General features: G+C 42.5%; 2 protein-coding genes across 2 annotated transcripts; one reads left to right on the top strand and one right to left on the bottom strand.

The window, feature by feature from the left end:
* The first annotated feature begins 1,375 nt into the window (after window positions 1-1,375).
* LOC129869017 (lipocalin-like) lies at window positions 1,376-3,635 on the top strand. The gene is made up of 6 exons (XM_055943455.1): window positions 1,376-1,557; window positions 2,522-2,661; window positions 2,737-2,816; window positions 2,909-3,016; window positions 3,170-3,271; window positions 3,373-3,635. The coding sequence occupies exons 1-6, from the start codon at window positions 1,462-1,464 to the stop codon at window positions 3,390-3,392; spliced, it is 546 nt and encodes a 181-aa protein (XP_055799430.1). The 5' UTR covers window positions 1,376-1,461; the 3' UTR covers window positions 3,393-3,635.
* A 2,777-nt stretch (window positions 3,636-6,412) lies between these two features.
* Window positions 6,413-18,023, bottom strand: LOC129869014 (zinc finger Y-chromosomal protein 1-like). Its single transcript, XM_055943447.1, has 8 exons — window positions 17,228-18,023; window positions 15,708-15,804; window positions 13,723-14,052; window positions 13,429-13,575; window positions 13,237-13,320; window positions 13,023-13,157; window positions 9,678-9,824; window positions 6,413-7,800 (listed from the first exon to the last, which is right to left on the bottom strand). Exons 2-8 carry the CDS (start codon window positions 15,772-15,774, stop codon window positions 6,533-6,535), a joined length of 2,178 nt encoding a protein of 725 aa, XP_055799422.1. The 5' UTR covers window positions 15,775-15,804; window positions 17,228-18,023; the 3' UTR covers window positions 6,413-6,532.
* Window positions 18,024-21,045: the final 3,022 nt, after the last annotated feature.

Raw genomic sequence — 21,045 nt, 5'->3', positions numbered from 1 at the left:
TTCAATGACAGCCCAGGAACAGTGTGGTTAACTGGTCTAGGAACAGTGTGGTTAACTGGTCTAGGAACAGTGTGGTTAACTGGTCTAGGAACAGTGTGGTTAACTGCCTTGTTCAGAAGCAGAACAACAGATTTTTACCATGTCAGCTCAGGGATTTGATCTTGCAACCTTTCGGTTACTAGTCCAACGCTCTAACCACTAGGCCAACTGCCACCCCAAATGTAGCTCTCATGCTAGAAAATGTTGGAGACCCCTGATCTATACCATAGAACATAGCACAGTAATAACAAAACTTGCATGCATGGTTGTTCAGTCAGTAGACTAAAATCCCTTGTGGTTTTATTTTTTGTAAATACATGTTAATTCAAATTCAAGTTGCAGCTTGAATTTGTAAAATGAAAACTTTTTTGTTCATAAAATAATGTTCTGATAAACTATTTAAGCCCCTCAATCATGGTTTGATTGTATTTATGCACCTGAAATAAGCACACAAATATTGTCATTAGATGCTGAGTTAGATTTTTCAATATTGGATTGAATAATGATATGTTTCAAGACCCCTGTACCAACTGGCAAGGTACAATATGTGAGCTGTAGGTGTGTCTGTTCCATCACAGTATGTCTACCGCCTCCAACAAGAGCAGAAAATTAACAACTGGCAAATAGATTTTTAGAACTTATGTAAGGATTACTTGCCCGAAGCAGTATATTATTTAAAGAGATAGACCACTCAAAATATATGTGGAAAATCATGTTAAGTTGTATTTTGAATTGACTATACCTTTAAAATTGTGTTGACCTGAGATTATATGAAACTAACATTACATGTTGTCTTGCTCTTCACCCTCAAGCAAGGTTTTACACTGATAGTTAAATGTCACATTAAACCACACACACAAAGAGAGATACAGGGATTGTGTGTTAGGGGGAGCTCTGTTTACCATCTAAAGTGCTGACAGTTAGATTTGATTCACTAGTTCCTGCCCACAGAAAGCACTGGAGGGGCAGATACTGCTTTGTTTATCACTGTCCGTCTATTTTGGCTGCTGGTATTTTATTTTCTAAATTGATGGGCTGTTGCATAAAACAGCTTTCAGCCCATTTCACATGCACTCACATGCACACACGCCTACACATATTACATGATGCTGCCCCTGTTTGAACCCGGTGATCTCACCACCTCCGGGGTTCTATAGAGGGTAGGAGTGGGAGGTCACAGCCACACCCCCAACAAGCCCCATCTCCACCCATGGGTATTGTGTGTGTGTGTGTGTCTAAGAGGCGGGGGATAGAGATGGTAGCAGGTAGCAGCTTGTGTGTGTACGGGGGGGAGGGGGGGGGGGATGCTCTACAGTAAGCCCATGCTCTACAGTATATATAGGAGTGAGAGGTAGCAAAGAAAAGCAGATCTCCTGTTTTGTCCTTTATAATTCTTGATACTGACCCTGCTCTGCTGTAGCCATGACGACCATGCTGCTGAGCGCACTAGGAGCACTGCTCTGCTCCTTGGTTGTCACCGCTGAGGTCATGCCCCAAGGAGACTTCAATCTACAGGGGGTAAGAGAGAAAATGAAGAGAGGGATCAGAAATCAGCATTACATTGAAAATCAAATGACGAGGAACAAACTAGGGATTGTTATGGAGAAAAAAGAAACATTAGGAGAAAGAATACAGAAAGAAACCTGTGATGAAAACAAGATTCAAATGGAAGGGATGAACGAAATGTGGGAATTCTAGTGACACATTGTCAGGTGTTCATATTGAGACAAGAGTTATTGAGATGTTCATTCATGAATGATTCTGGGCTATTTCAGTATAGAGCCCTCGCAGATTTAAAGAACCACTGAACACACTGATTGGCACGTGGGTTTTTCTGTTGCTCATTAGAAAAATGAAGTTTCAGTCTTGGAGGTGTGTTTCCTGGCCGATTCCACATTTGGTTATTGATGTTTGTCCCCCATGAGACACTGTAGCCTATTTCACTTTCTCAAAATCCCCAGAGTGAACTAAATAGAAATAGAAATCTGTAATTCATTTATTTTGACGTTTTTGCCAAGGATGTTTTAGTTGTGCGGCTTTACATCTAAGGTGTTTAGTGCAGTATTTCTCAAGCAAAGAAATGCATGAGTTGTTGTCTAATGTGAACAGTCGGAGCTGCTGAGCAGGTCTGTCTCACTGTCTATGCTATTAGATAGAGAGCAATCACCGCAGCTGTTCACCCCATGTTAGTGGAAAAATCCTCAAATCAAAACCCAACCTTCATTTACCCGTTGTGACACACGGATGTTCCAAACTCCGTTTTAGACGAGACTGACTTTATCTCCATAATTATCCTATTTACACTTTGAAGTCAATGTTGATACTAGAATAACTTTCGGACTCATATTGATGCCACAGAGGCCGTTTTCATAGGGATCTGTTGCTTTTCAAAGGCAGCCGTTCTTTAAGGTTGATACTTTCTGTGACCCCTGCAGACAGGAATGAGGAGGTGATGTAATCTAATCAGGGCTGGTTTTTGCAGGTGGCAGGAAAGTGGTACGTGATTGGATTTGCCACTAATGCCCAGTGGTTCGTCAAACACAGGGCCGACATGAAGATGGGCACCACCATGCTGACACCAACTGCTGATGGAGACCTGGATATTGCATACACTAGCCGGAAGTAAGTAAGAGAGAGAGAGTGAGAGAAAGAGAGAGACATTGTGCTGATTCTGTATGAACTGTATTGTCTCTGTAGCGCTGATGGCTCCTGCTGGAGAATGAACCACCTGGCCAAGAAGACAAACCTTGCGGGGAAATTCATCTACAATAGCGAGCGTAAGTCTACAACCTATAAACACATACACACACAGTGCACTAATGGGCCTGTGTGTGATATTGTCAATTCAACTCCCTCTCGTCCCCTCTAGGCTGGAGTAATGAAAATGACATGCGTGTCGTTGACGTTAAGTATGACGAGTTTGCTCTTATTCACACCAAGACCAAGGGTGTTTCAGCTGTGCTCACCAACCTGTATGGTACGATCCTTTCCACTCCTCTGCAAAATCCTATGACCTATCATTGTTTCACTATTCCTTTCCCCATCATTTGTTAGAAATCTTATATTACAAAATATTGCATCCCTCACAGTATATTTAGTCTGCCATGCACTACATGTGTTGTGTCTACAGCCCGTGGAACAGACCTGAGCCCTGACCTGCTGCAGAAGTTTAGGCAGTTCTCCCTGGACAAGGGCATTCAGCCTGAAAACATCGCCATCTTCCCCAAAAACGGTACATCCCATCTCTGTTTGTGAAGTGTGGTTAAGTTGGATAATATTTCTGGATAGAAGTGTGGAACGTCTCAGACTTATCAACCGTCTTTTTTTCTGCAGATGAGTGTCCCGCTGCGTAATTTCATCCATCTTCTTTACTTCCAAGGCGTGCTCCCTTGATCCTTCTGCATGGCTTTGCTACTTGATGGGTAGACCCATGGCCACTGTGGCAACCATGAATCATCTTTAGCTGCAGTGATCCATCAGACTACATCTTAACTTGCATCTGCAATACATACTGAAGCCCAGCGTAGCTGGTTAGGCAATCTTGTAACCTTAGTTTTTCACTTCCCTGATTGGTTCCAATAAAATACTGTCTAGTGCTTTTTCCGTTTGTCAGTCATTCTACTCTTCAGATAACTAGAATATGTTGGGTATTTAATACCTCTGAACCTAAGATGTGATGTTAGCTGCTTTAGAAGTTTGTGTTGATCAAATGTCATGTAAACCCAGCTCTAAAAGTAACCTTGATGTACCATCATTCTATTGAAAATGTTATCCTACTCCTTGCAGTAATTAGGTAGCTGACAATTACACACATTTGTCAATTATTAAAAAGACAAACATGCAGGTAAAATATTATGCTTTTATATTTTTGTAGCTTTTTCAACAAATACGTCAAGTACATCCATAACACAGCTCTGATTCCTCCTGTTATATGTTTACATCTACACACTTTATTTAAAAATGTGTACAAAACAATAATTTACCTCCTATAGAATTCTAGTTACACTGAATATTACAACAAAGTTCATGATGAAATAAATACAAAAACAAAAATGATCACAGGGGAAGGAACTGTCAAAGCCAGAGTACAAATATACCACCAGTCTTTACAAGTTGTATTTCTCCTCAGGGGACTAATGCCTCTCCCTGGCCACTGGCATAAGTAGATGTGTGTTTGGGTAAAGGAAGTATGTTGTGGTCATGAGTCTGTGGTACCAGATCTAGTGCAATCTAACTCTGAAGGCCTTGCTGGCACTGCATCATATTTCAGGTGTCTGATAATCAAGTTTATTAGGGGTTAAATAATCTGTATGAAGATGGGTTTATGGGTTGGTTCTAAATGATACTGCATACCTGTTAGATCCCCCCACCCCCATGGGATAAACAACCACATCTAGTATCTCATTTTGTGTAAAGAAGTGAATTAACTAAAAGAAACCACAGCTTTTACAATGGACATGGCTATTTGCTATGATGCAGTCAACTCCTTCTCCAGGCATTGTCCATGACCAGACAGACAGTTCTCCTCAAAACAACAAAGATATGATGACATGGAGATGTGGGGTCAGAGCACCAGGAAGCACAACACGCTATGAAAGTCCCGCCTACTTCCTAGTTCAAGTCCTGTTTTTTGAATGGGCATCAAGCTTACATAATCAAATAAATGAAAATGTGGTTATTTAAGATATGTCAAATTATATTTGTACTCATGGATTAATTTACTTATACCTGATGCCTTTAATAGGGTTTCCAATTGCATTTTAATATTCCATAATCAAAAACGTTCATAAAACCCATTGGATAAAGGTGAATTAATCCACGGATACAAATATGTGACATCATTTTTTTATTTAAATAACCACATTTTCATGAATTTGATGATATAAGCTTGACGCCCATTCAAAAACAGTATGGGACTTGAACCAGGAAGTAGGCAGGACTTTCATAGGGTATAGATACATTTCTGTAATGTCTTAACTGACACATCCCTCACAACTGGCACTCAACCCCATACAAAACACATTCTCTCAGTGTCTCAGCATTCAAAGCATCAGGTATAATTCATGAGTTCATGATTACTGCATTCATAGTTCATTAAATATATTGGCAAGTGCTATTCGAATAAGAGTTCATCTCGACCACTCTGCTCAGTGGACCTGCTTTTTCGCAGCAGGTGAATGTCCATTTCATTGTGTGAATACAAACAGCTTGTAGATAACATTTTGTCTTAGTTGTGTGTCAACAAGTAAAAGTAGGATTAAAAGTTGCTACTTTAGTAACTGGACTGTTGGCTGTGGAGTAAAAACTAACGTATGAATCTACAAAGACCTCAGACTCTTGCACATCCTACAATGCACACTTTCACCAGCAGGGGGATATGCAGACAAAGTGCAAGTCTGTACAGGGCTTTGTCACATGATTCCATAGGCCTTACCCAGGTATATGTACACTTATATTAATTTTCAGTTGCAGAAAAGTTAGCTTGAGAGTCTCTGGGGTAATAATAACAGAAGATGTCCCATGTTAATGCAGCTAACAGACAGACACACATACACACCCTGAACAAAAATATAAACAACATGAAAAGTGTTGGTCCCATGTTTCATGAGCTGAAATAAAAGATCAAAAGAAATGTTCCATACGCACAAAAAGCTTATTTCTCTCAAATTTTGTGCACAAATTTGTCAACATCCTTGTTCGTGAGCATTTCTCATTTGCAAAGATAATCCATCCACCTGCCAGTTGTGGCATATCAAGAAGCTGATTAAACAGCATGATCATTACACAGGTGCCCCTTGTGCTGGGGACAATAAAAGGCCACTCTAAAATGTGAAGTTTTGTCACACAACAGATGTCTCAAGTTTCGAGGGAGCGTGCAATTGGCATGCTGACTGCAGGAATGTCCACCAGAGCTGTTGCCAGAAAAGAATGTTCAATTCTCTACCATTAGCTGTCTCCAACGTTGTTTTAAAGAATTTGGCAGTATGTCCAACTGGCCTCACAACCGTAGACCATGTGAATGGCGTCGTGTGGGCGGGTGGTTTGCAGATGTCAACATTGAACAGTGCCCCATGGTAATGGTATGGGCAGACATAAGCTACAGACAACGAACACCAAATTGCACTTTATCGATTGCAATTTGAATGCACAGAGATACCATGACGAGATCCGAAGGTGATGTGTCGCGCTGCATGAGACAAAATGGTGGTCTCACACCAGATACTGACTGGTTACTTGATCCATGCCCCTACCCTTAAGGTATCTGTCACCAACAGATGCATATTTGTATTCCCAGTCATGTGAAATACATAGATTAGGGCCTAAAGAATTTATTTCAATTGACTGATTTCCTTATATAAACTTTACTCAGTAAAATGTTTGAAATTGTTGCATTTATATTTTTTGTTCAGTATACATACATACAATTTATTACGGTGTGGTAGTGGTTCCATTTGTGTTTTTGTTGTGGTATGAGGGGTAGGTTGTGCCAGGGTCACTCTGCCTGCACTAAGTCCTTGTGGTGGCGTGCGATATGCTGGCTCTTCTCCGAGGGCCTGCGGAAGCCTTTAGAGCAGATCTCACAGCGGTGGGGGTAGTCTTTTGTGTGGATGGAGATCACATGGCGCTTGAAGCCCGAGGCATCCCCAGAGCTGTAGTCACAGTACTGACACTGGTACACCCTCCTCTCCCTGGGCCCCTTGGCCATGCCCGCAGCACTAGAACTAGCACCAGGTACCAAAACCTGCTTCCTTGCCATCGGTGCACTGGCAGGGGAAGGCCCCAATAAGGTCCTTTTGGCCCCGTTCTTTTCAGGAGAGGCCTGTTGCTCCTTGGTGTGAACTGACAGGATATGGCGACTGAGCACAAAGGGGTCCGCGATCTTGAAGTTGCAGTGCCGGCACTGGTGCAGTTTCTTGGCACGGTGCGACGCCGAGTGCTTCTTCAGTTCAGACGGCCGGTGGAAGCCTTTATCGCAGACGGCACATTTGTGGGGGTAGTCCTTGGTGTGCACCGATATGATGTGGCGCTTCAGGTCACTGGAGTTGGAGCTCTTGTGTTCACAATGGGCACACAGGTGGGTTTTGGCCTCCTCGTGCGTCAGCCCGTGCTGCAGCAACTCCTCCTCCTCAGCAAATGTCTGGAAGCAGCGCTCACACTTGAAGGGCATCTCTTTGCTGTGTTTGGTCTTGACATGAGTCTTCAGGTTGGAGGAATCAGCCGACTTGTAGTCGCAGTAGAGGCAAGAGTAAGGCTTCTCGCCGGTGTGTGTGCGCATGTGTTTCTTCAGCTCGGAGGGGTGCCGGAAGCCCTTGCCACATTCCACACAGATGTGAGGGAAGCTCTTACTATGGACAGCCAGCAAGTGGCGGTTGAGCAGACCTTGTTCAGCCGTCTCGTAGTCACAGAACTTACACTTGTGCATCTTGTTGGCCTGTGAAGGCACCGGACTCTTGGGCTCACGGTGGTGGTGCTGCAGTCGATGTGAGAAGAGCGCCGCCTGCTGGTGGAACTCCTTGCCACACACCTCACACTCAAACAGACCCTTGCTGCTCAGTGTGTGCCCCTCCATGTGGTTATGAAGGCTTGCCTTCTTGTTGGTGGTAAAGTCACAGTCCGTGCACTGGTACTTTTTCCTGGTCAGGACATCTTGGTGGTGGTTTTTGGTGTGGCGCTTCAAGAAGCCTCGCGACTTGAACTTCTTGCCACAGAGCATGCAGGGGTATACGGTCAGAGGCTGGCCATATGGACCAATAATGATGGCTGGAATGGGAAACAGATACAAACTCATGACTCCCAGATATCACATGATCTATATTCAGAAATGAAACGTGTGAAAACCTGTGCAGAGTGAGTTTGGCAATCAGCTGACTTTATAAATGACCCGCAGTTGCCCAGCCCATAGAATCAAAATGCAAAATGATTGGCACCCTTGATAAAGAAGAGCAAAGACGACTGTATAAAATAACAATACAAATACTGAGCTATATTGTATGCTTAAAAATTATGTTATTTTATACTAATACAATTGCTTAGAGAAAGAATTTGTTTAACAAATTAATCTCAAAACTACAATGCAATACTCCAGCACCCTCCCATTGGAGAATCTGGAGAGATTCTGTATGGAGGAATTGTCTAAGACCCATCCCAATGTGTTCACCTATCTCATAAAACATTTTAGAAAAAGGCTCAGTGTCATTATCCTCACAAGGGAAGGGTGCTGGTATATTGAATACAGGGGTGGCAATATTTTTGACCCCTATCTTTTAGATGCATTTTGTTTATTAAGCAAAATCTCTTTCTCTGAGCAATTTCAACAAAAATAATTACCGGTAGCACACAATATTCATTACATTCTGTCCACATACTTTTGTATCGGCACATACACTACACGACCAGAAGTATGTGGACACCTGCTCGTCGAACATCTCATTCCAAAATCATAGGCATTAATATGGAGTTGGTCCCCCCTATGCTGCTATAACAGCCTCCACTCTTCTGGGAAGGCTTTCCACTAGATGTTGGAACATTGCTGCGGAGACTTGATTCCATTGAGCATTAGTGAGGTCGGGCACGGATCTTGGGCGATTAGGCCCGGCTCGCAGACAGCTTTCCAATTCATCCCAAAGGTGTTCGATGGAGTTGAGGTCAGGGCTCTATGCAAGCCAGTCAAGTTCTTCCACACAAACCATTTCCGCTTTGTGCACGGGGGCATTGTCACGCTGACACAGGAAAGGGCCTTCCCCAAACTGTTGCCACAAAGTTGGAAGCACAGAATCGTCTAGAATGTCATTGTATGCTGTAGCTTTAAGATTTCCCCTCACTAGAACTAAGGGGCCTAGCCCGAACCATAAAAAACAGCCTCAGACCATTATTCCTTCTCCACCAACCTTTACAGTTGGCACTATGCGATTCGGGCATGGTGAAGCGTGATTCATCACTCCAGACAACGCGTTTCCACTCCTCCAGAGAGTCCAATGGTCGGCGAGCTTTACACCACTCCAGCTGACGCTTGGCATTGCGCACGGTGATCTTGGGCTTGTGTGTGGCTGCTCGGCCATGGAAACCCATTTCATGAAGCTCCCGATGAACAGGTATTGTGCTGACATTCCTTCCAGAGGCAGTTTGGAACTCGGTAGTAAGTGTTGCAACCGAGGACAGAAGATTTTTACACACTTCAGCACTCGGTGGTCCCGTTCTGTGAAGTTGTGTGGCCTATCACTTCGCGGCTGAGCCGTTGTTGTTCCTAGACGTTCCCACTTCACAATAACAGAACTTACAGTTGACTGAGGCAGCTCTAGCAGGGCAGTAATTTGACACACTAACTTGTTGGAACGGTTGCATCCTATGACGGTGCCATGTTGAAAGTCACCATGGTCTTCAGTAAGGCCATTCTACTGCAAATGTTAAAACTATGGAGATTGCATGGCTGTGTGCTCGATTTTATATACCCATCAGCAACGGGTATGGCTGAAATAGCCGAATCCACTAATTTGAAGGGATGTCCACATACTTTTGGCCATGTAGTGTAGCTCACTATTTGTATTAATTATTTGACAGTGTTATTTGCTCATTTTTATCATGGGTGCCAATCAATTTGGGACCTGACTGTAGTTCAGTCCCATCTGACAGCTAAATACCTGTCTGGACCTGGCGAGGCTCAGCCCTTGTTCTCTTATTCTTGTTCCGTTGCCTGTTGACCTTGTCCACTCCGTCTGACTCGTCAATGTGCAGCAGAGCACTGGCGGCACCGTTCCTGTTCTCACAGCTTTCACTGTCCTCAGAACCTGGAATCACATCGTAAACGTTGAATGCAAATGCACACCTCTCAACACTGCTAGAGCAGCGATACGGCGCAGACTTTTTTAACATTTTGTTACATTACAACCTTATTCTAAAATGTATTAAATTCCCCCCCACCCCATCAATCTACACACAATACCAAAGCAAAAACATGGTTAGAATTTTTTGCAAATGTTTTAAAAATAAAACACTGAAATATCACATTTACATACAGCGCTGTGAAAAAGTATTTGCCCCCTTCCTGATTTCTTATTTTTTTGCACATTTGTCACACTTAAATGTTTCAGATCAAACAAATTGTAATATTACAAAGATAACCCAAGTAAACGCCAAATGCAGTTTAAATGATCATTTTATTTATTAAGGGAAAAAAGCTAACCGAACCTTCATGGCCCTATGTGACAAAGTATTTGCCCCCCCCCCCCCTTGTTAAATCATGAATTTACTGTGGTTAATCACATTTTTTGAAAGCTGAGTTCAATTTCACTAGCCACACCCAGGCTTGATTACTGCCAGACCTGTTGAATCAAGAAAATAGAACCTGTCTGACAAAGTGAAGTAGGCCAAAATATCTCAAAAAGCAAGACATCATGCCGCGATCCAAAGAAATTCAGGAACAGATGAGAAACAAAGTAATTGACATCTATCAGTCTAGAAAGGGTTACAAAGCCATTTCTAAAGCTTTGTGACTCCAGCGAACCACGGTGAGAGCCATTATCCACAAATTGAGAAAATTTGGAACAGTGGTGAACCTTCCCAGGAGTGGCCGGCCTACCAAAATTACCCCAAGAACGCAGCGACGACTCATCCAAGAGGTCACAAAAGAACCTACAACAACATCTAAAGAACTGCAGGCCTCACTTGCCTCAGTTAAGGTCAGTGTTCATGACTCAACCATAAGAAAGAGACTGGCCAAAAATGGCATCCATGGCAGAGTTCCAAGGCGAAAACCACTGCTGACCAAAAACAACAAAGGCTCGTCTCACATTTGGCAAAAACATCTTGATGATCCCCAAGACTTTTTGGGAAATATTCTGTGGACTGACGAGAGAAAAGTTGAACTTTTTGGAAGGTGTGCGTCCCGTTACATCTGGCGTAAAAGTAACACAGCATTTCAGAAAAAGATCATTATACCAACAGTCAAATATGGTGGTGGTAGTGTAATGGTCTGGGGCTGCTTTAGGACCTGGACGACTTGCTGTGATTGATAGAACCATGAATTCTGCTATCTACCAAAAAATCCTGAAGGAGAATGTCCGGCCATCAGTTCGTAACCTCAAGCTGAAGCGCACTTGGGTTCTGCAGCAGGACAATGATCCAAAACACACCAGTCCACCTCTGAACGGCTTAAAAAAACAAAATTAAGGTTTTGGAGTGGCCTAGTCAAAGTCCAGACTTGAATCCGATTGAGATGCTGTGGCGGTTCATGCTCAAACCCTCCCATGTGGCTGAATTAAAACAATTCTGCAAAGAAGAGTGGGCCAAAATTCCTCCACAGCGATGTGAAAGACTCATTGCCAGTTATCGCAAACGCTTGATTGCAGTTGTTGCTGCTAAGGGTGGTACAACCAGTTATTAGGTTTAGGGGGCAATTACTTTTTCACATATGGCCATGAAGGTTCGGATAGCTTTTTTCCCTTAATAAATAAAATCATCACTTAAAAACTGCATTTTGTGTTTACTTGGGTTATCTTTGTGTAATATTTAAATTTGTTTGATCTGAAACATTTAAGTGTGACAAATGTGCAAAAAAATAAGAAATCAGGAAGGGGGCAAATACTTTCACAGTACTGTACATATTCAGACACTTTACTCAGTACTTTGTTGAAACACCTTTGGTAGCAATTACAGCCTCGAGTCTTCTTGGGTATGACGCTACAAGCTTGGCACATCTGTATGTGGGGAGTTTCTCCCATTCTTCTCTGCAGATCCTCAAGCTCTGTCAGGTTGGATGGGGAGCGTCGCTGCACAGCTATTTTCAGGTCTCTCCAGAGATGTTTCATTGGGTTCAAGTCTGGGCTCTGGCTGGGCCACTCAAGGACATTCAGAGACTTGTCCTGATGCCACTCCTGCATTGTCTTAGCTGTGTACTTAGGGTTGTTGTCCTGTTGGAAGGTGAAACTTCACCCCAGTCTGAGGTCCTGAGCACTCTGGAACAGGTTTTATCAAATATCTCTGTACTTCGCTCCGTTCATCTTTCCCTCGATCCTAACTAGTCTCCCAGTCCCTGCCTCTGAAAAACATCCCCCTAGCATGATGCTGCCACCACCATGCTTCACCGTAGGGATGGTGCCAGGTTTCCTCCAGATTTGACGCTTGGCATTCAGGTTAAATAGTTCAATCTTGGCTTCATCAGACCAGAGAATCATGTGTCTCATGGACATAGTCCTTTAGGTGTCTTTTTGCAAATTCCAAGCTGGCTGTCATGTGCATTTTACTGAGGAGTGGTTTCTATCTGGCTACTCTACCATAAAGGCCTGATTGGTGGAGTGGCCCTTCTCCCCTGATTGCTCAGTTTGGCTGGGCAACCAGCTCTAGAAATAGTCTCGGTGGTTCCAAACTTCTTCCATTTAAGAATGATGGAGGCCACTGTGTTCTTGGGGACCTTCAATGCTGCAGATATTTTTGGGTACCTTTCCCCAGATCTGTGCCTCAACACAATCCTGTCTTGGAGCTCTACGGACAATTCCTTTGATATCATGGCTTTGTTTTTGCTCTGACATACACTGTCAACTGTGGGACCTTACATAGACAGGAGTGTGCATTTCCAAATCATGTCCAATCAAATGAATTTACCACAGGTGTACTCCAATGAAGTTGTAGAAACATCTCAAGGATGATCAATGGAAACAGGATACATGAGCTCAATTTCGAGTCTCATAGCAAAGGGCCTGAATACTTATGTAAATAAGGTATTTCATTTATTTTATTTTTTACACACATTTGTAAAATGTTCTAAAAACCTGTTTTCGCTTTGTCATTATCGGGTATTGTGTGTAGATTGAGAATTTACAAAAAATATTTAATCCATTTTACAATAAGGCTGTAACGTAACAAAACGGGAAGTGGTCTGAATACTTTCCAAATGCACTGTACTTATTACTACAGAGTACAGAAGAGCAACAAGACATTCTCTGCCCTGTTAAACGATACATTCTTATATAATAGTGTGTGTCACTGACCATAAGCGGCTGCCCAAGCCACAGGCATGAAGTCCTTACTGAGAGCCGTGCCGTCGTAAGACCGCTCATGGGTCACTGGCTCCTCACCCCCCACCACCACCTCCATGTAAACCTCATCAGATATCTTTGATGCACCTGCAGGAAAACACACTAGTTTTAACACAATCGTAAAACACACACACTCTCACACACACACACAGAATTTATTTCTTACCATGGTCCCCTTGGGACATGTACACCATCTTCTCTCGGAGCGCTCGGCCTGTAGAGTCCGTCAGTGCCACGTCCTCTGTTTCTCCTACGCAGACAACCACACAATGACTTAATACTCCTTAGTGATCAACTAACGTGGGTTATAGAATACCTCTTTCTAAGTGCATTGAACATGATTCAAATGTCTCCTTACCCAGGTCATCCTCCCCAGAGTCTGCCTTGAAGATATACACCTTGATCACCTCCTGGCCATCCTCGTCCTTCTCCACCTGGTCCTCCACGGCTCCCTCCACAGTCACCTCTGTACCGTCGTCTGACACCATCTTGCCTGCCTCATCCACTGGAGGGAGATGAAAAGAGAGCGAGTTAAGAGAGCCATTCACTACTGATCATTAGTCTAACTGTAATGTTTTCTTTATAAGAGGCCAGGTGACTGAGTGAGTGCTATTGATGTAGAACTGGAGAAGTGAAGCAGGATGGTACTCACAGGAGATCATGAGGTAGTCCCCACAGCCGTCTGTGTCTTGCTCTGGGTCCAGTTCATCCTGGGCATGCCCGTCTGCCACCATCTCATCCTCAGGCATGTCCCCCATGGCAACGCCTTCGTCCTCCCCCTCCAGCGACATCACACATGTCTCCACAGCAACCTCCTCGTCCTCATCACAGTGCACATACTCAGACACCACATCCTCAACAGCATCCTGGATCACCAGCTCCTCTGAAGAGAATCCATGCACCGCCATTCCCTCCCCCTCCCCCACCAGGACCGTCTCCTGCAGCTCCACCACAAACTCCTCCCCTTCAGCACCACCCTCATCTGGAACACATCAACACAGGAACAGGTGGATATCTTCAGTGTTGGCCTACATAAACATATTGCAGAAGACATACAGTGCTTTCAGAAAGTATTCACACCCATTGACTTGTTCCAACATTTTGTTGTGTTACAGCTCAAATTTAAAATGGATTCAATTTAGATTTTTTTGTCACTGGCCTACCCACCCCATAATGTCAAAGTGGAATTATGCCATGGTTTGTGCAAGCCGGAACAGCTCATAGGGCAGGTTGATGTAGCTTGATGTACCCCCTGGACTGGACGTGAGTCTATTGCAGGACCTTACCCCAATCTATCTCCTTAATGCTGAGTGCCAAGCAGAGACGCATCAGGTCGCATTTTTACAGTCTTTGGTCGAGCAGTGAATTTCAAACACAGATTCAACCACAAAGACCAGGGAGATTTTCCAATGCCTCACAAAGGGCACCTATTGGTAGATGGGTAAAAATAAAAGCAGACATTGAATATCCCTTTGAGCATGGTGAAGTTATTAATTACACTTTGGATGGTGTATCAACACCCAGTCACCACAAAAACACAGGCATCCTTCCTAAATCAGTTGCTGGAGAGGAAGGAAACCACTCAGGGATTTCACTATGAGGCAACGGTGACTTTAAAATAGTTACAGAGTTTAATGGCTGTGATAGGAGAAAACTGAGGCTGGATCAACAACATTGCAGTTACTCCACAATACTACCCTAACTGACACAGTGAAAAGAAGGAAAATATTAATACTGCAAAAAAGTGGCAAAGCAATTTACTTTCTGTCCTGAATACAAAGTGTTGTGTTTGGGGAAAAAACAATACAACACAGTACTGAGTACCACTCTTCATATAGTGGTGGCTGCATTATGTTATGGGTATGCTTGTAGTCGTTAAGGACTGGGGAGTTTTTCCAGGATAAAAAAATAAACTGAATGGAGCTAAGCACAGGCAAAATCCTAGAGGAAAACTTGGTTCAGTCTGCTTTCCACCAGACACTGGGAGATTAATTCACCTTTCAGCAAGACAATAACCTAAAACACAAGGCCAAATCTACACTGGAGTTGCTTACTAAGAAGACAGTGAATGTTCCGGAGTGGCCGAACTACAGTTTTGACTTAAATCTGCTTGAAAATCTATGGCAAGACTTGAAAATGGTTGTCTAGCAATGATCATCCACCAATTTGACAGAGCTGGAAAAAAATTGAAGAGAATAATGGGCAAATATTGTACAATCCAGTTGTGCAAAGCTCTTTGAGACTTAACCAGATAGACCCACAGCTGTAATCACCGCCAAAGGTGGTTCTATCATGTTTTGACTCAGGGGTGTGAATACTTATGTAAATTAGATTATTTCTGTATTTCCTTTTCAAGAAATGTGCAGAAATTTATAAAAACATGTTTCACTGTGTCATTATGGGGTATTGTGTGTAGATGGGAGAAAAAATATATATATTTCATCCATTTTGAATTCAGGTTGTAACAACAAAATGTGGAATGAGTCAAGAGGTATGAATACTTTCATAAGGCACTGTATGCATGCACTCTTACAAAGAAAATAGCTTTAAAAAGCTTTTAAGAAAAGCTTTACTTTTGTGCAGAACAAAGAACAGTACAGGGAAATACTTGAATGCTCAGTGAAACGTAGCTATTACCTGATCCATGGAGAATGATTTTAGGATCCTGGGAATGGAGTGCAAGCCTTGTCTCATCCTCATCCATTGTCCTTACACCTCATTTGTCACTGCAGCACTGGAGGCAAGAATTGACCAGTCAAATCACAGTCACATAGGCCTAATGGCCAACCCAAAATATTAGTCTACCATATTCAAATCCTAAATCTCACTCAAACAAGAAATACATCTCATTACAATGTAACAGTTATCATTATGCCCATGTGTTTCCCCTCCTGTGAAATGTAGTCATGTCCTAATCTTTCTGGATATCAATTATATTGGTCTGCATTTTATTTGGTGGTAATCTTCGAAACTATTTTAGCTATATTACTTGGCCAACTGCCTAAACCAAAAATAGGAAGGGTATAGGCAGCTATGTGATTAGGTTTATTTAAGCTATGATAGTAATGATAAAATCATTATTTTGTTGTAATGTGCTTTGACGTCACGAGAGATGTTTTCAGCCATGCAAATACTATCTATCGATCTTCATCCTCCTAGTCATGCAAAGTGAAAAAATATATGCGGTTACTCGCCGAAATGCACCGAGACATAAACAAAAGGTTTGAGCGACGCAGCACAGTTGTCATCCAATTCCCCCGCGGTCAAATCTGACAGCAGTGGTCTGGCACACAACAGTGTGGGAGCGCGAGACAAGCAGTGATGCTTCATGATACTTACCGGAGGACACGCACAATTAGATCAACAGACTCAAACCTTTAACTATAGCCTAAATGGGAACAAATTCACTACAAAAATGGCGCTTGCTGTAAATTACCTAGGTATTTACGCAAAAAGACAACATTTAAAGACAAAAGATCTACAAGCAAACAAAATTAGAATTTCACAAAAGTATCTGGCGGTCGTAGTAAAATGGTTACATAACATCAAAGATTAGACTCTAGCTAAATGTGGTCGTTTAAGTTCTTTAAAAAAAAAAGTGAAAGGCAGCTTTGAGCTAGCTAACGTCAATGGAAACATGACAGCTGACCCAACCCACACATCCGTGCGATAGTAAACATAAGTGCATAGCTAGGTTAGCAAGTTCGCGAGCCACTTGAAAGGTTTATTGCTAAGTATGGCGGCTAGCCTGCCTAGCTAAAGCATATTTCCTTCAGTGTTTTCAAAAACAGATGTGCGCCATTTTGTTGGAGATCCCTGGACAAACATTTTACCCACTGGCGTTATTAATGCAGAACAAAAATAATCTCTACAATATCATATTTGAACATGGTAACTATACTGTTAAACTTTGTGGGGGGTATCTGGCTAATAGCAGACTATAATGTTACCGATGTTATGGAAAATCCACTCGCGGATTTTCTAGGCCGTAATTATGGCCTATTGTGGCCGGGGCCCAAATAAGCAAAGGCCCAACCCCTCGTACGCTTCTCCACTTTTCAGATAGAAACATAGAATAATGCACATGCAATCACAAATGTAAAGCATTGCCTATGCTCCGTGCACATAAAAAAAAAAGCGCAAGATAACCTGCTTACCAGATTGTGTAGTACAGGTTGGCCTCTCTCGATTTCCAGGCCGTCCGGTTTCCCCAGACTCGGGCAGGATTCAATCGGGAGTTTGTGCTAGCTGGGCGGGCCGCTGAGGCGCAGGGAGGGAGGGGCCGAGATTTTCGAAGCTCCACTGATAATCGCTACAGCCCCCAGCTCCGCCAGCACCAAGGCCGCCGTCAGCACTCACGTCACAGCCCGAAAGTCGTAGGAAAATGCGGAAGAAGTCTGGACACCCAACTGCTGGTAGTTATAGACAGGCCACGATCAGGGGCACAGCAATTGTGCTCCACTATGAAGATTTTACATCGCGGCTGTTTTCTTTGCATACCCTTTGAAAGCCTGGTATAGTGAGCTTTGTTTATTCATGTATGTCGCTAAAAATCATGAACAAACTGCGATGATGTTCGACATTTACTCCTACTACCATTAGCCAGATGCAATTATCTAATCCTATTGGTTAATCATGTTACTACCCGCTTTACAGGTTAATTTGACAGCTACAGATTTGCCAGTGATTGACCACTTCTACTTCTTGATCAAAATCATTTGACACATGGCATTCTTTATTCTTAAAGTTGTTATCCATTGATGATCTTCTCTCATGCCTGCAATTTGAGTATACCTTCAAAGATGATCAATATCAGCACATTGTTTGAATGTAGCAGGAGAGAGACCAGCTGTCAGGGTGCTCGATCTTAGTGTCTTCAGCAGCAGAAGTAAATGCTCCACCACCGTTATTGCCCAGGCCTCAGCTGGAAGCAGTAGAACACTTACACAAACGGTAGCCTATTGCTTTAGAAAGTAAAATATACTTTATGTATTTGACTGAAAATCTCTCATATTTATTTTCATGTATTATTTTAAGGTTATTTTAATATGTATTACACTACTTTCAAGAGTGAACTATTTTATTGTATTTTCTAAATTGTGTTGATGTTGTGATGTCATCAGCGGGAGCCATGCTTTTACTTCTGTTTGCTCAAAGCGTGATGAGAGCTCTGTGCCCACATGTTCAAAACATGGCGAACCAGTTACCAACACCAGAAAGCACGAGGGGTTTGAGCTGATTGTATGGAGATTGTGACAGCTGGTTAAATGGTGTCCCTTGACAAGGCAAGAACAAGATGTATGTCAGGAGAAGGGCAGTATTATCATAAGGAGACACTTGGAATACGGAGGAGGAATGGAGGGGAAAAGAGAGAGAGAGGGAGGAAGATGGTGAGCTTGAGTAGGTTAAAATGGTGGAAAAAAGGGAGATGGTTTGTTAAAGAAGAATGGTAGAAAGTGTAAGCAGAGTGAGTTGAAGACAGGAGGATAAATGGAAGTGAATGAGGGCAAAGTGTGGTAGGTGTGGTGAAGTTCTCTGAGCCTGAGGCTTGCACCGAGGGTCAGGATAAAGATGACACATCTAATATCCTACCACTCATCCAAGCTTCCCTGGATCTGCACTCCATATCTCCCTGTGTTACAATAAATACCATGATTCATTCATCCCTGTTTCTTGGTCTGAGTCTGCTCTTGGGTTCCACTGTGCTGCTCCGCCTAACAGTTAGCTAGCCAGAGAAATGTTGAGCAACATTAGCCAATTCAACTGATAAAATAATTGAGTTTATGGTGTGAAAATTAGCTGGCTAATAAAGTCAGACAGCTAACTTAGATGAGTTAACGTTAGTAACCTAACCAATTCGCTATAGTATTTACTGGTATGACTCCTTGCCGTTCCTCAAGTTATAACACGTTAGTTGCTTACTGGACCCTGGCAATCTGTGTGAAATGTTAACTAGCTAACGAACTAACTACATTCTGGTAAATTTTCAGAATGAGAGAATTAGGTGAAACAAGTCGATTCAGGGATCAAGTGTAGCTGAAGCTGGGCATGGCTTATGGAACACCACACACTTTCCCTCTCACTTTTTCAATACAGTGGATAAAAAGGGGTATGCCTGAAGGAGATCAATTATGCCAACAATGGGTATCATGCTCTGTTGGCACATTGTAGAACAGATGTCCACAGGCAGAAAGTGTACAATGTAATAATGTGCCGTGTAGCCCAAAGATATTGCTTTTGTTGTGTTGAATTTGACAGTAACACTTGTGTGTGAGTGAGGGGGGATAATTCAATGTTTTACTCCATGAATGTTATTTTTGCACATGTAACCAACTTCACATAACCCCCCAGAAGAAAGGTACACGGACACCCACACTTCAGGTTGACTCAGTTTTTATCTGCAGTAAAAGATGTCAAACGGAAATGACAGGCATTGACAGGATGGTCACAGCCACACGTTCACTGGTTAGGTAGGACACTATATATATTTTAGATAGGAGCAACTGTAATGATACATGCCCTCAATGTGAAAATACAGAGCACAAGTACAACCCTTTTTAAATAAACCTTTTTAAGGTAGTAAGTAAATAAACATTAAATTAATATTTCAATAAATCGCCTGCTAGCAAATCACCTGCTAGCAATAGCTAGCGTGACATTGCAGTGCCGTGACCCACGGTGCTAGTTAACTTAGCTCGTTATTAACATGGCTAGCTAAGCCAGCAACAACTTGGTTAACTTGCCGAAATAGGTCTTAAATACATTAACGGCAAGATAAATATATACATAGTCACATTCGCTATTTACTTTGGGATATATGACCCCGTTTTCCAAAGACACTATTGTGTTATACAGTTTTAAACAGTTTTTTTATATTACAGAGGAAAAAGACACGAACGTGCTCTCAGAATATCTTGACTGAGGAGCAGGCAGACCAACTTCCCAAATAGGGGAGAAGCACTCAAAACCCACTAGTTGTTCTTTCAAAGAAAATAAGTCCGAAGATCTCTCGTTTGCCAACCTCACTACTATGGCAGCAAATATTATTATGAATTCAACAACACACAATGAAAGGAAACTTTATTTATATCACACATTTTCCTGAAGTGAATGGTTTCACACACTACTCTACCCGCAAACTGCGGCGTTCTTTGATATCTACATTGCGCGCGAAGTTGATGTAAAATCTAAATTTAAAAAATACTTTGACACGCACATGTAGCCTTGTGCACTTGCTCGATGTCTACTATAGTGGCCGCTATAATAGAGCAAAAATAGAATGCCTGTTTGTTTCATTCTATTTCTACTAGGAAACAAATAACATCGGGTTGCTTTCTTTACATTTTTTAGCTGTGAGTTAGGTTCACATTAACCACTTTTTATATTACACAAGAGACTGATCATGTAGATCATATTCTTTGTTGTTTAATTAGTTAAAATCTGCATTTCCCCCTAGCAGGGATTTTTTTTAGCATGTGTCACCTTTTTGGGCCCTCACCAGTTTGCATCCCTGACTTGGTACCATCGAGGTGCGGATATTTACTTTCTACATGAGTTGTTATTTTTCAGTTTCGTCCTAAGAACAGATTGTAGTGGTAAAATAAAAAGGGATACATTTTTTGGTGCCATTTAGGCGAAATGGAATTCTAAGCGTCACTCCAGTCAGAGGCTCTGCGAACATTCGATTCCATTCATTTGCTATGGGCTTGCGCTAGTGTTCCAGTTTAGCCAATATTATTTTTCAATTTTTCAGCCTTGGGTGAATTTTGACTCGTTCTATTGTCCAGCCTAAGTCCAGACGGCAGCATAAACGTTTGCCTTGTATTTGTATCCATTCCATGCAGTCATTAAAAGAGAGACAACCGGCAGAATTATGTCCAGAGCTTTCTCTTCCCTTCCCCCTACACCTCACCAGAACACAATGCAGAAAGGTACCGGTACAGAACCGGTTACACATGCACAAAGCCCCACCTGC

This window comes from Salvelinus fontinalis, chromosome 13 (assembly GCF_029448725.1).
Source record: "Salvelinus fontinalis isolate EN_2023a chromosome 13, ASM2944872v1, whole genome shotgun sequence".
Taxonomy (NCBI): domain Eukaryota; kingdom Metazoa; phylum Chordata; class Actinopteri; order Salmoniformes; family Salmonidae; genus Salvelinus; species Salvelinus fontinalis.
The sequence above is the reverse complement of the archived record's forward strand: the minus strand, read 5'-3'. Positions and strand labels throughout refer to the sequence as shown.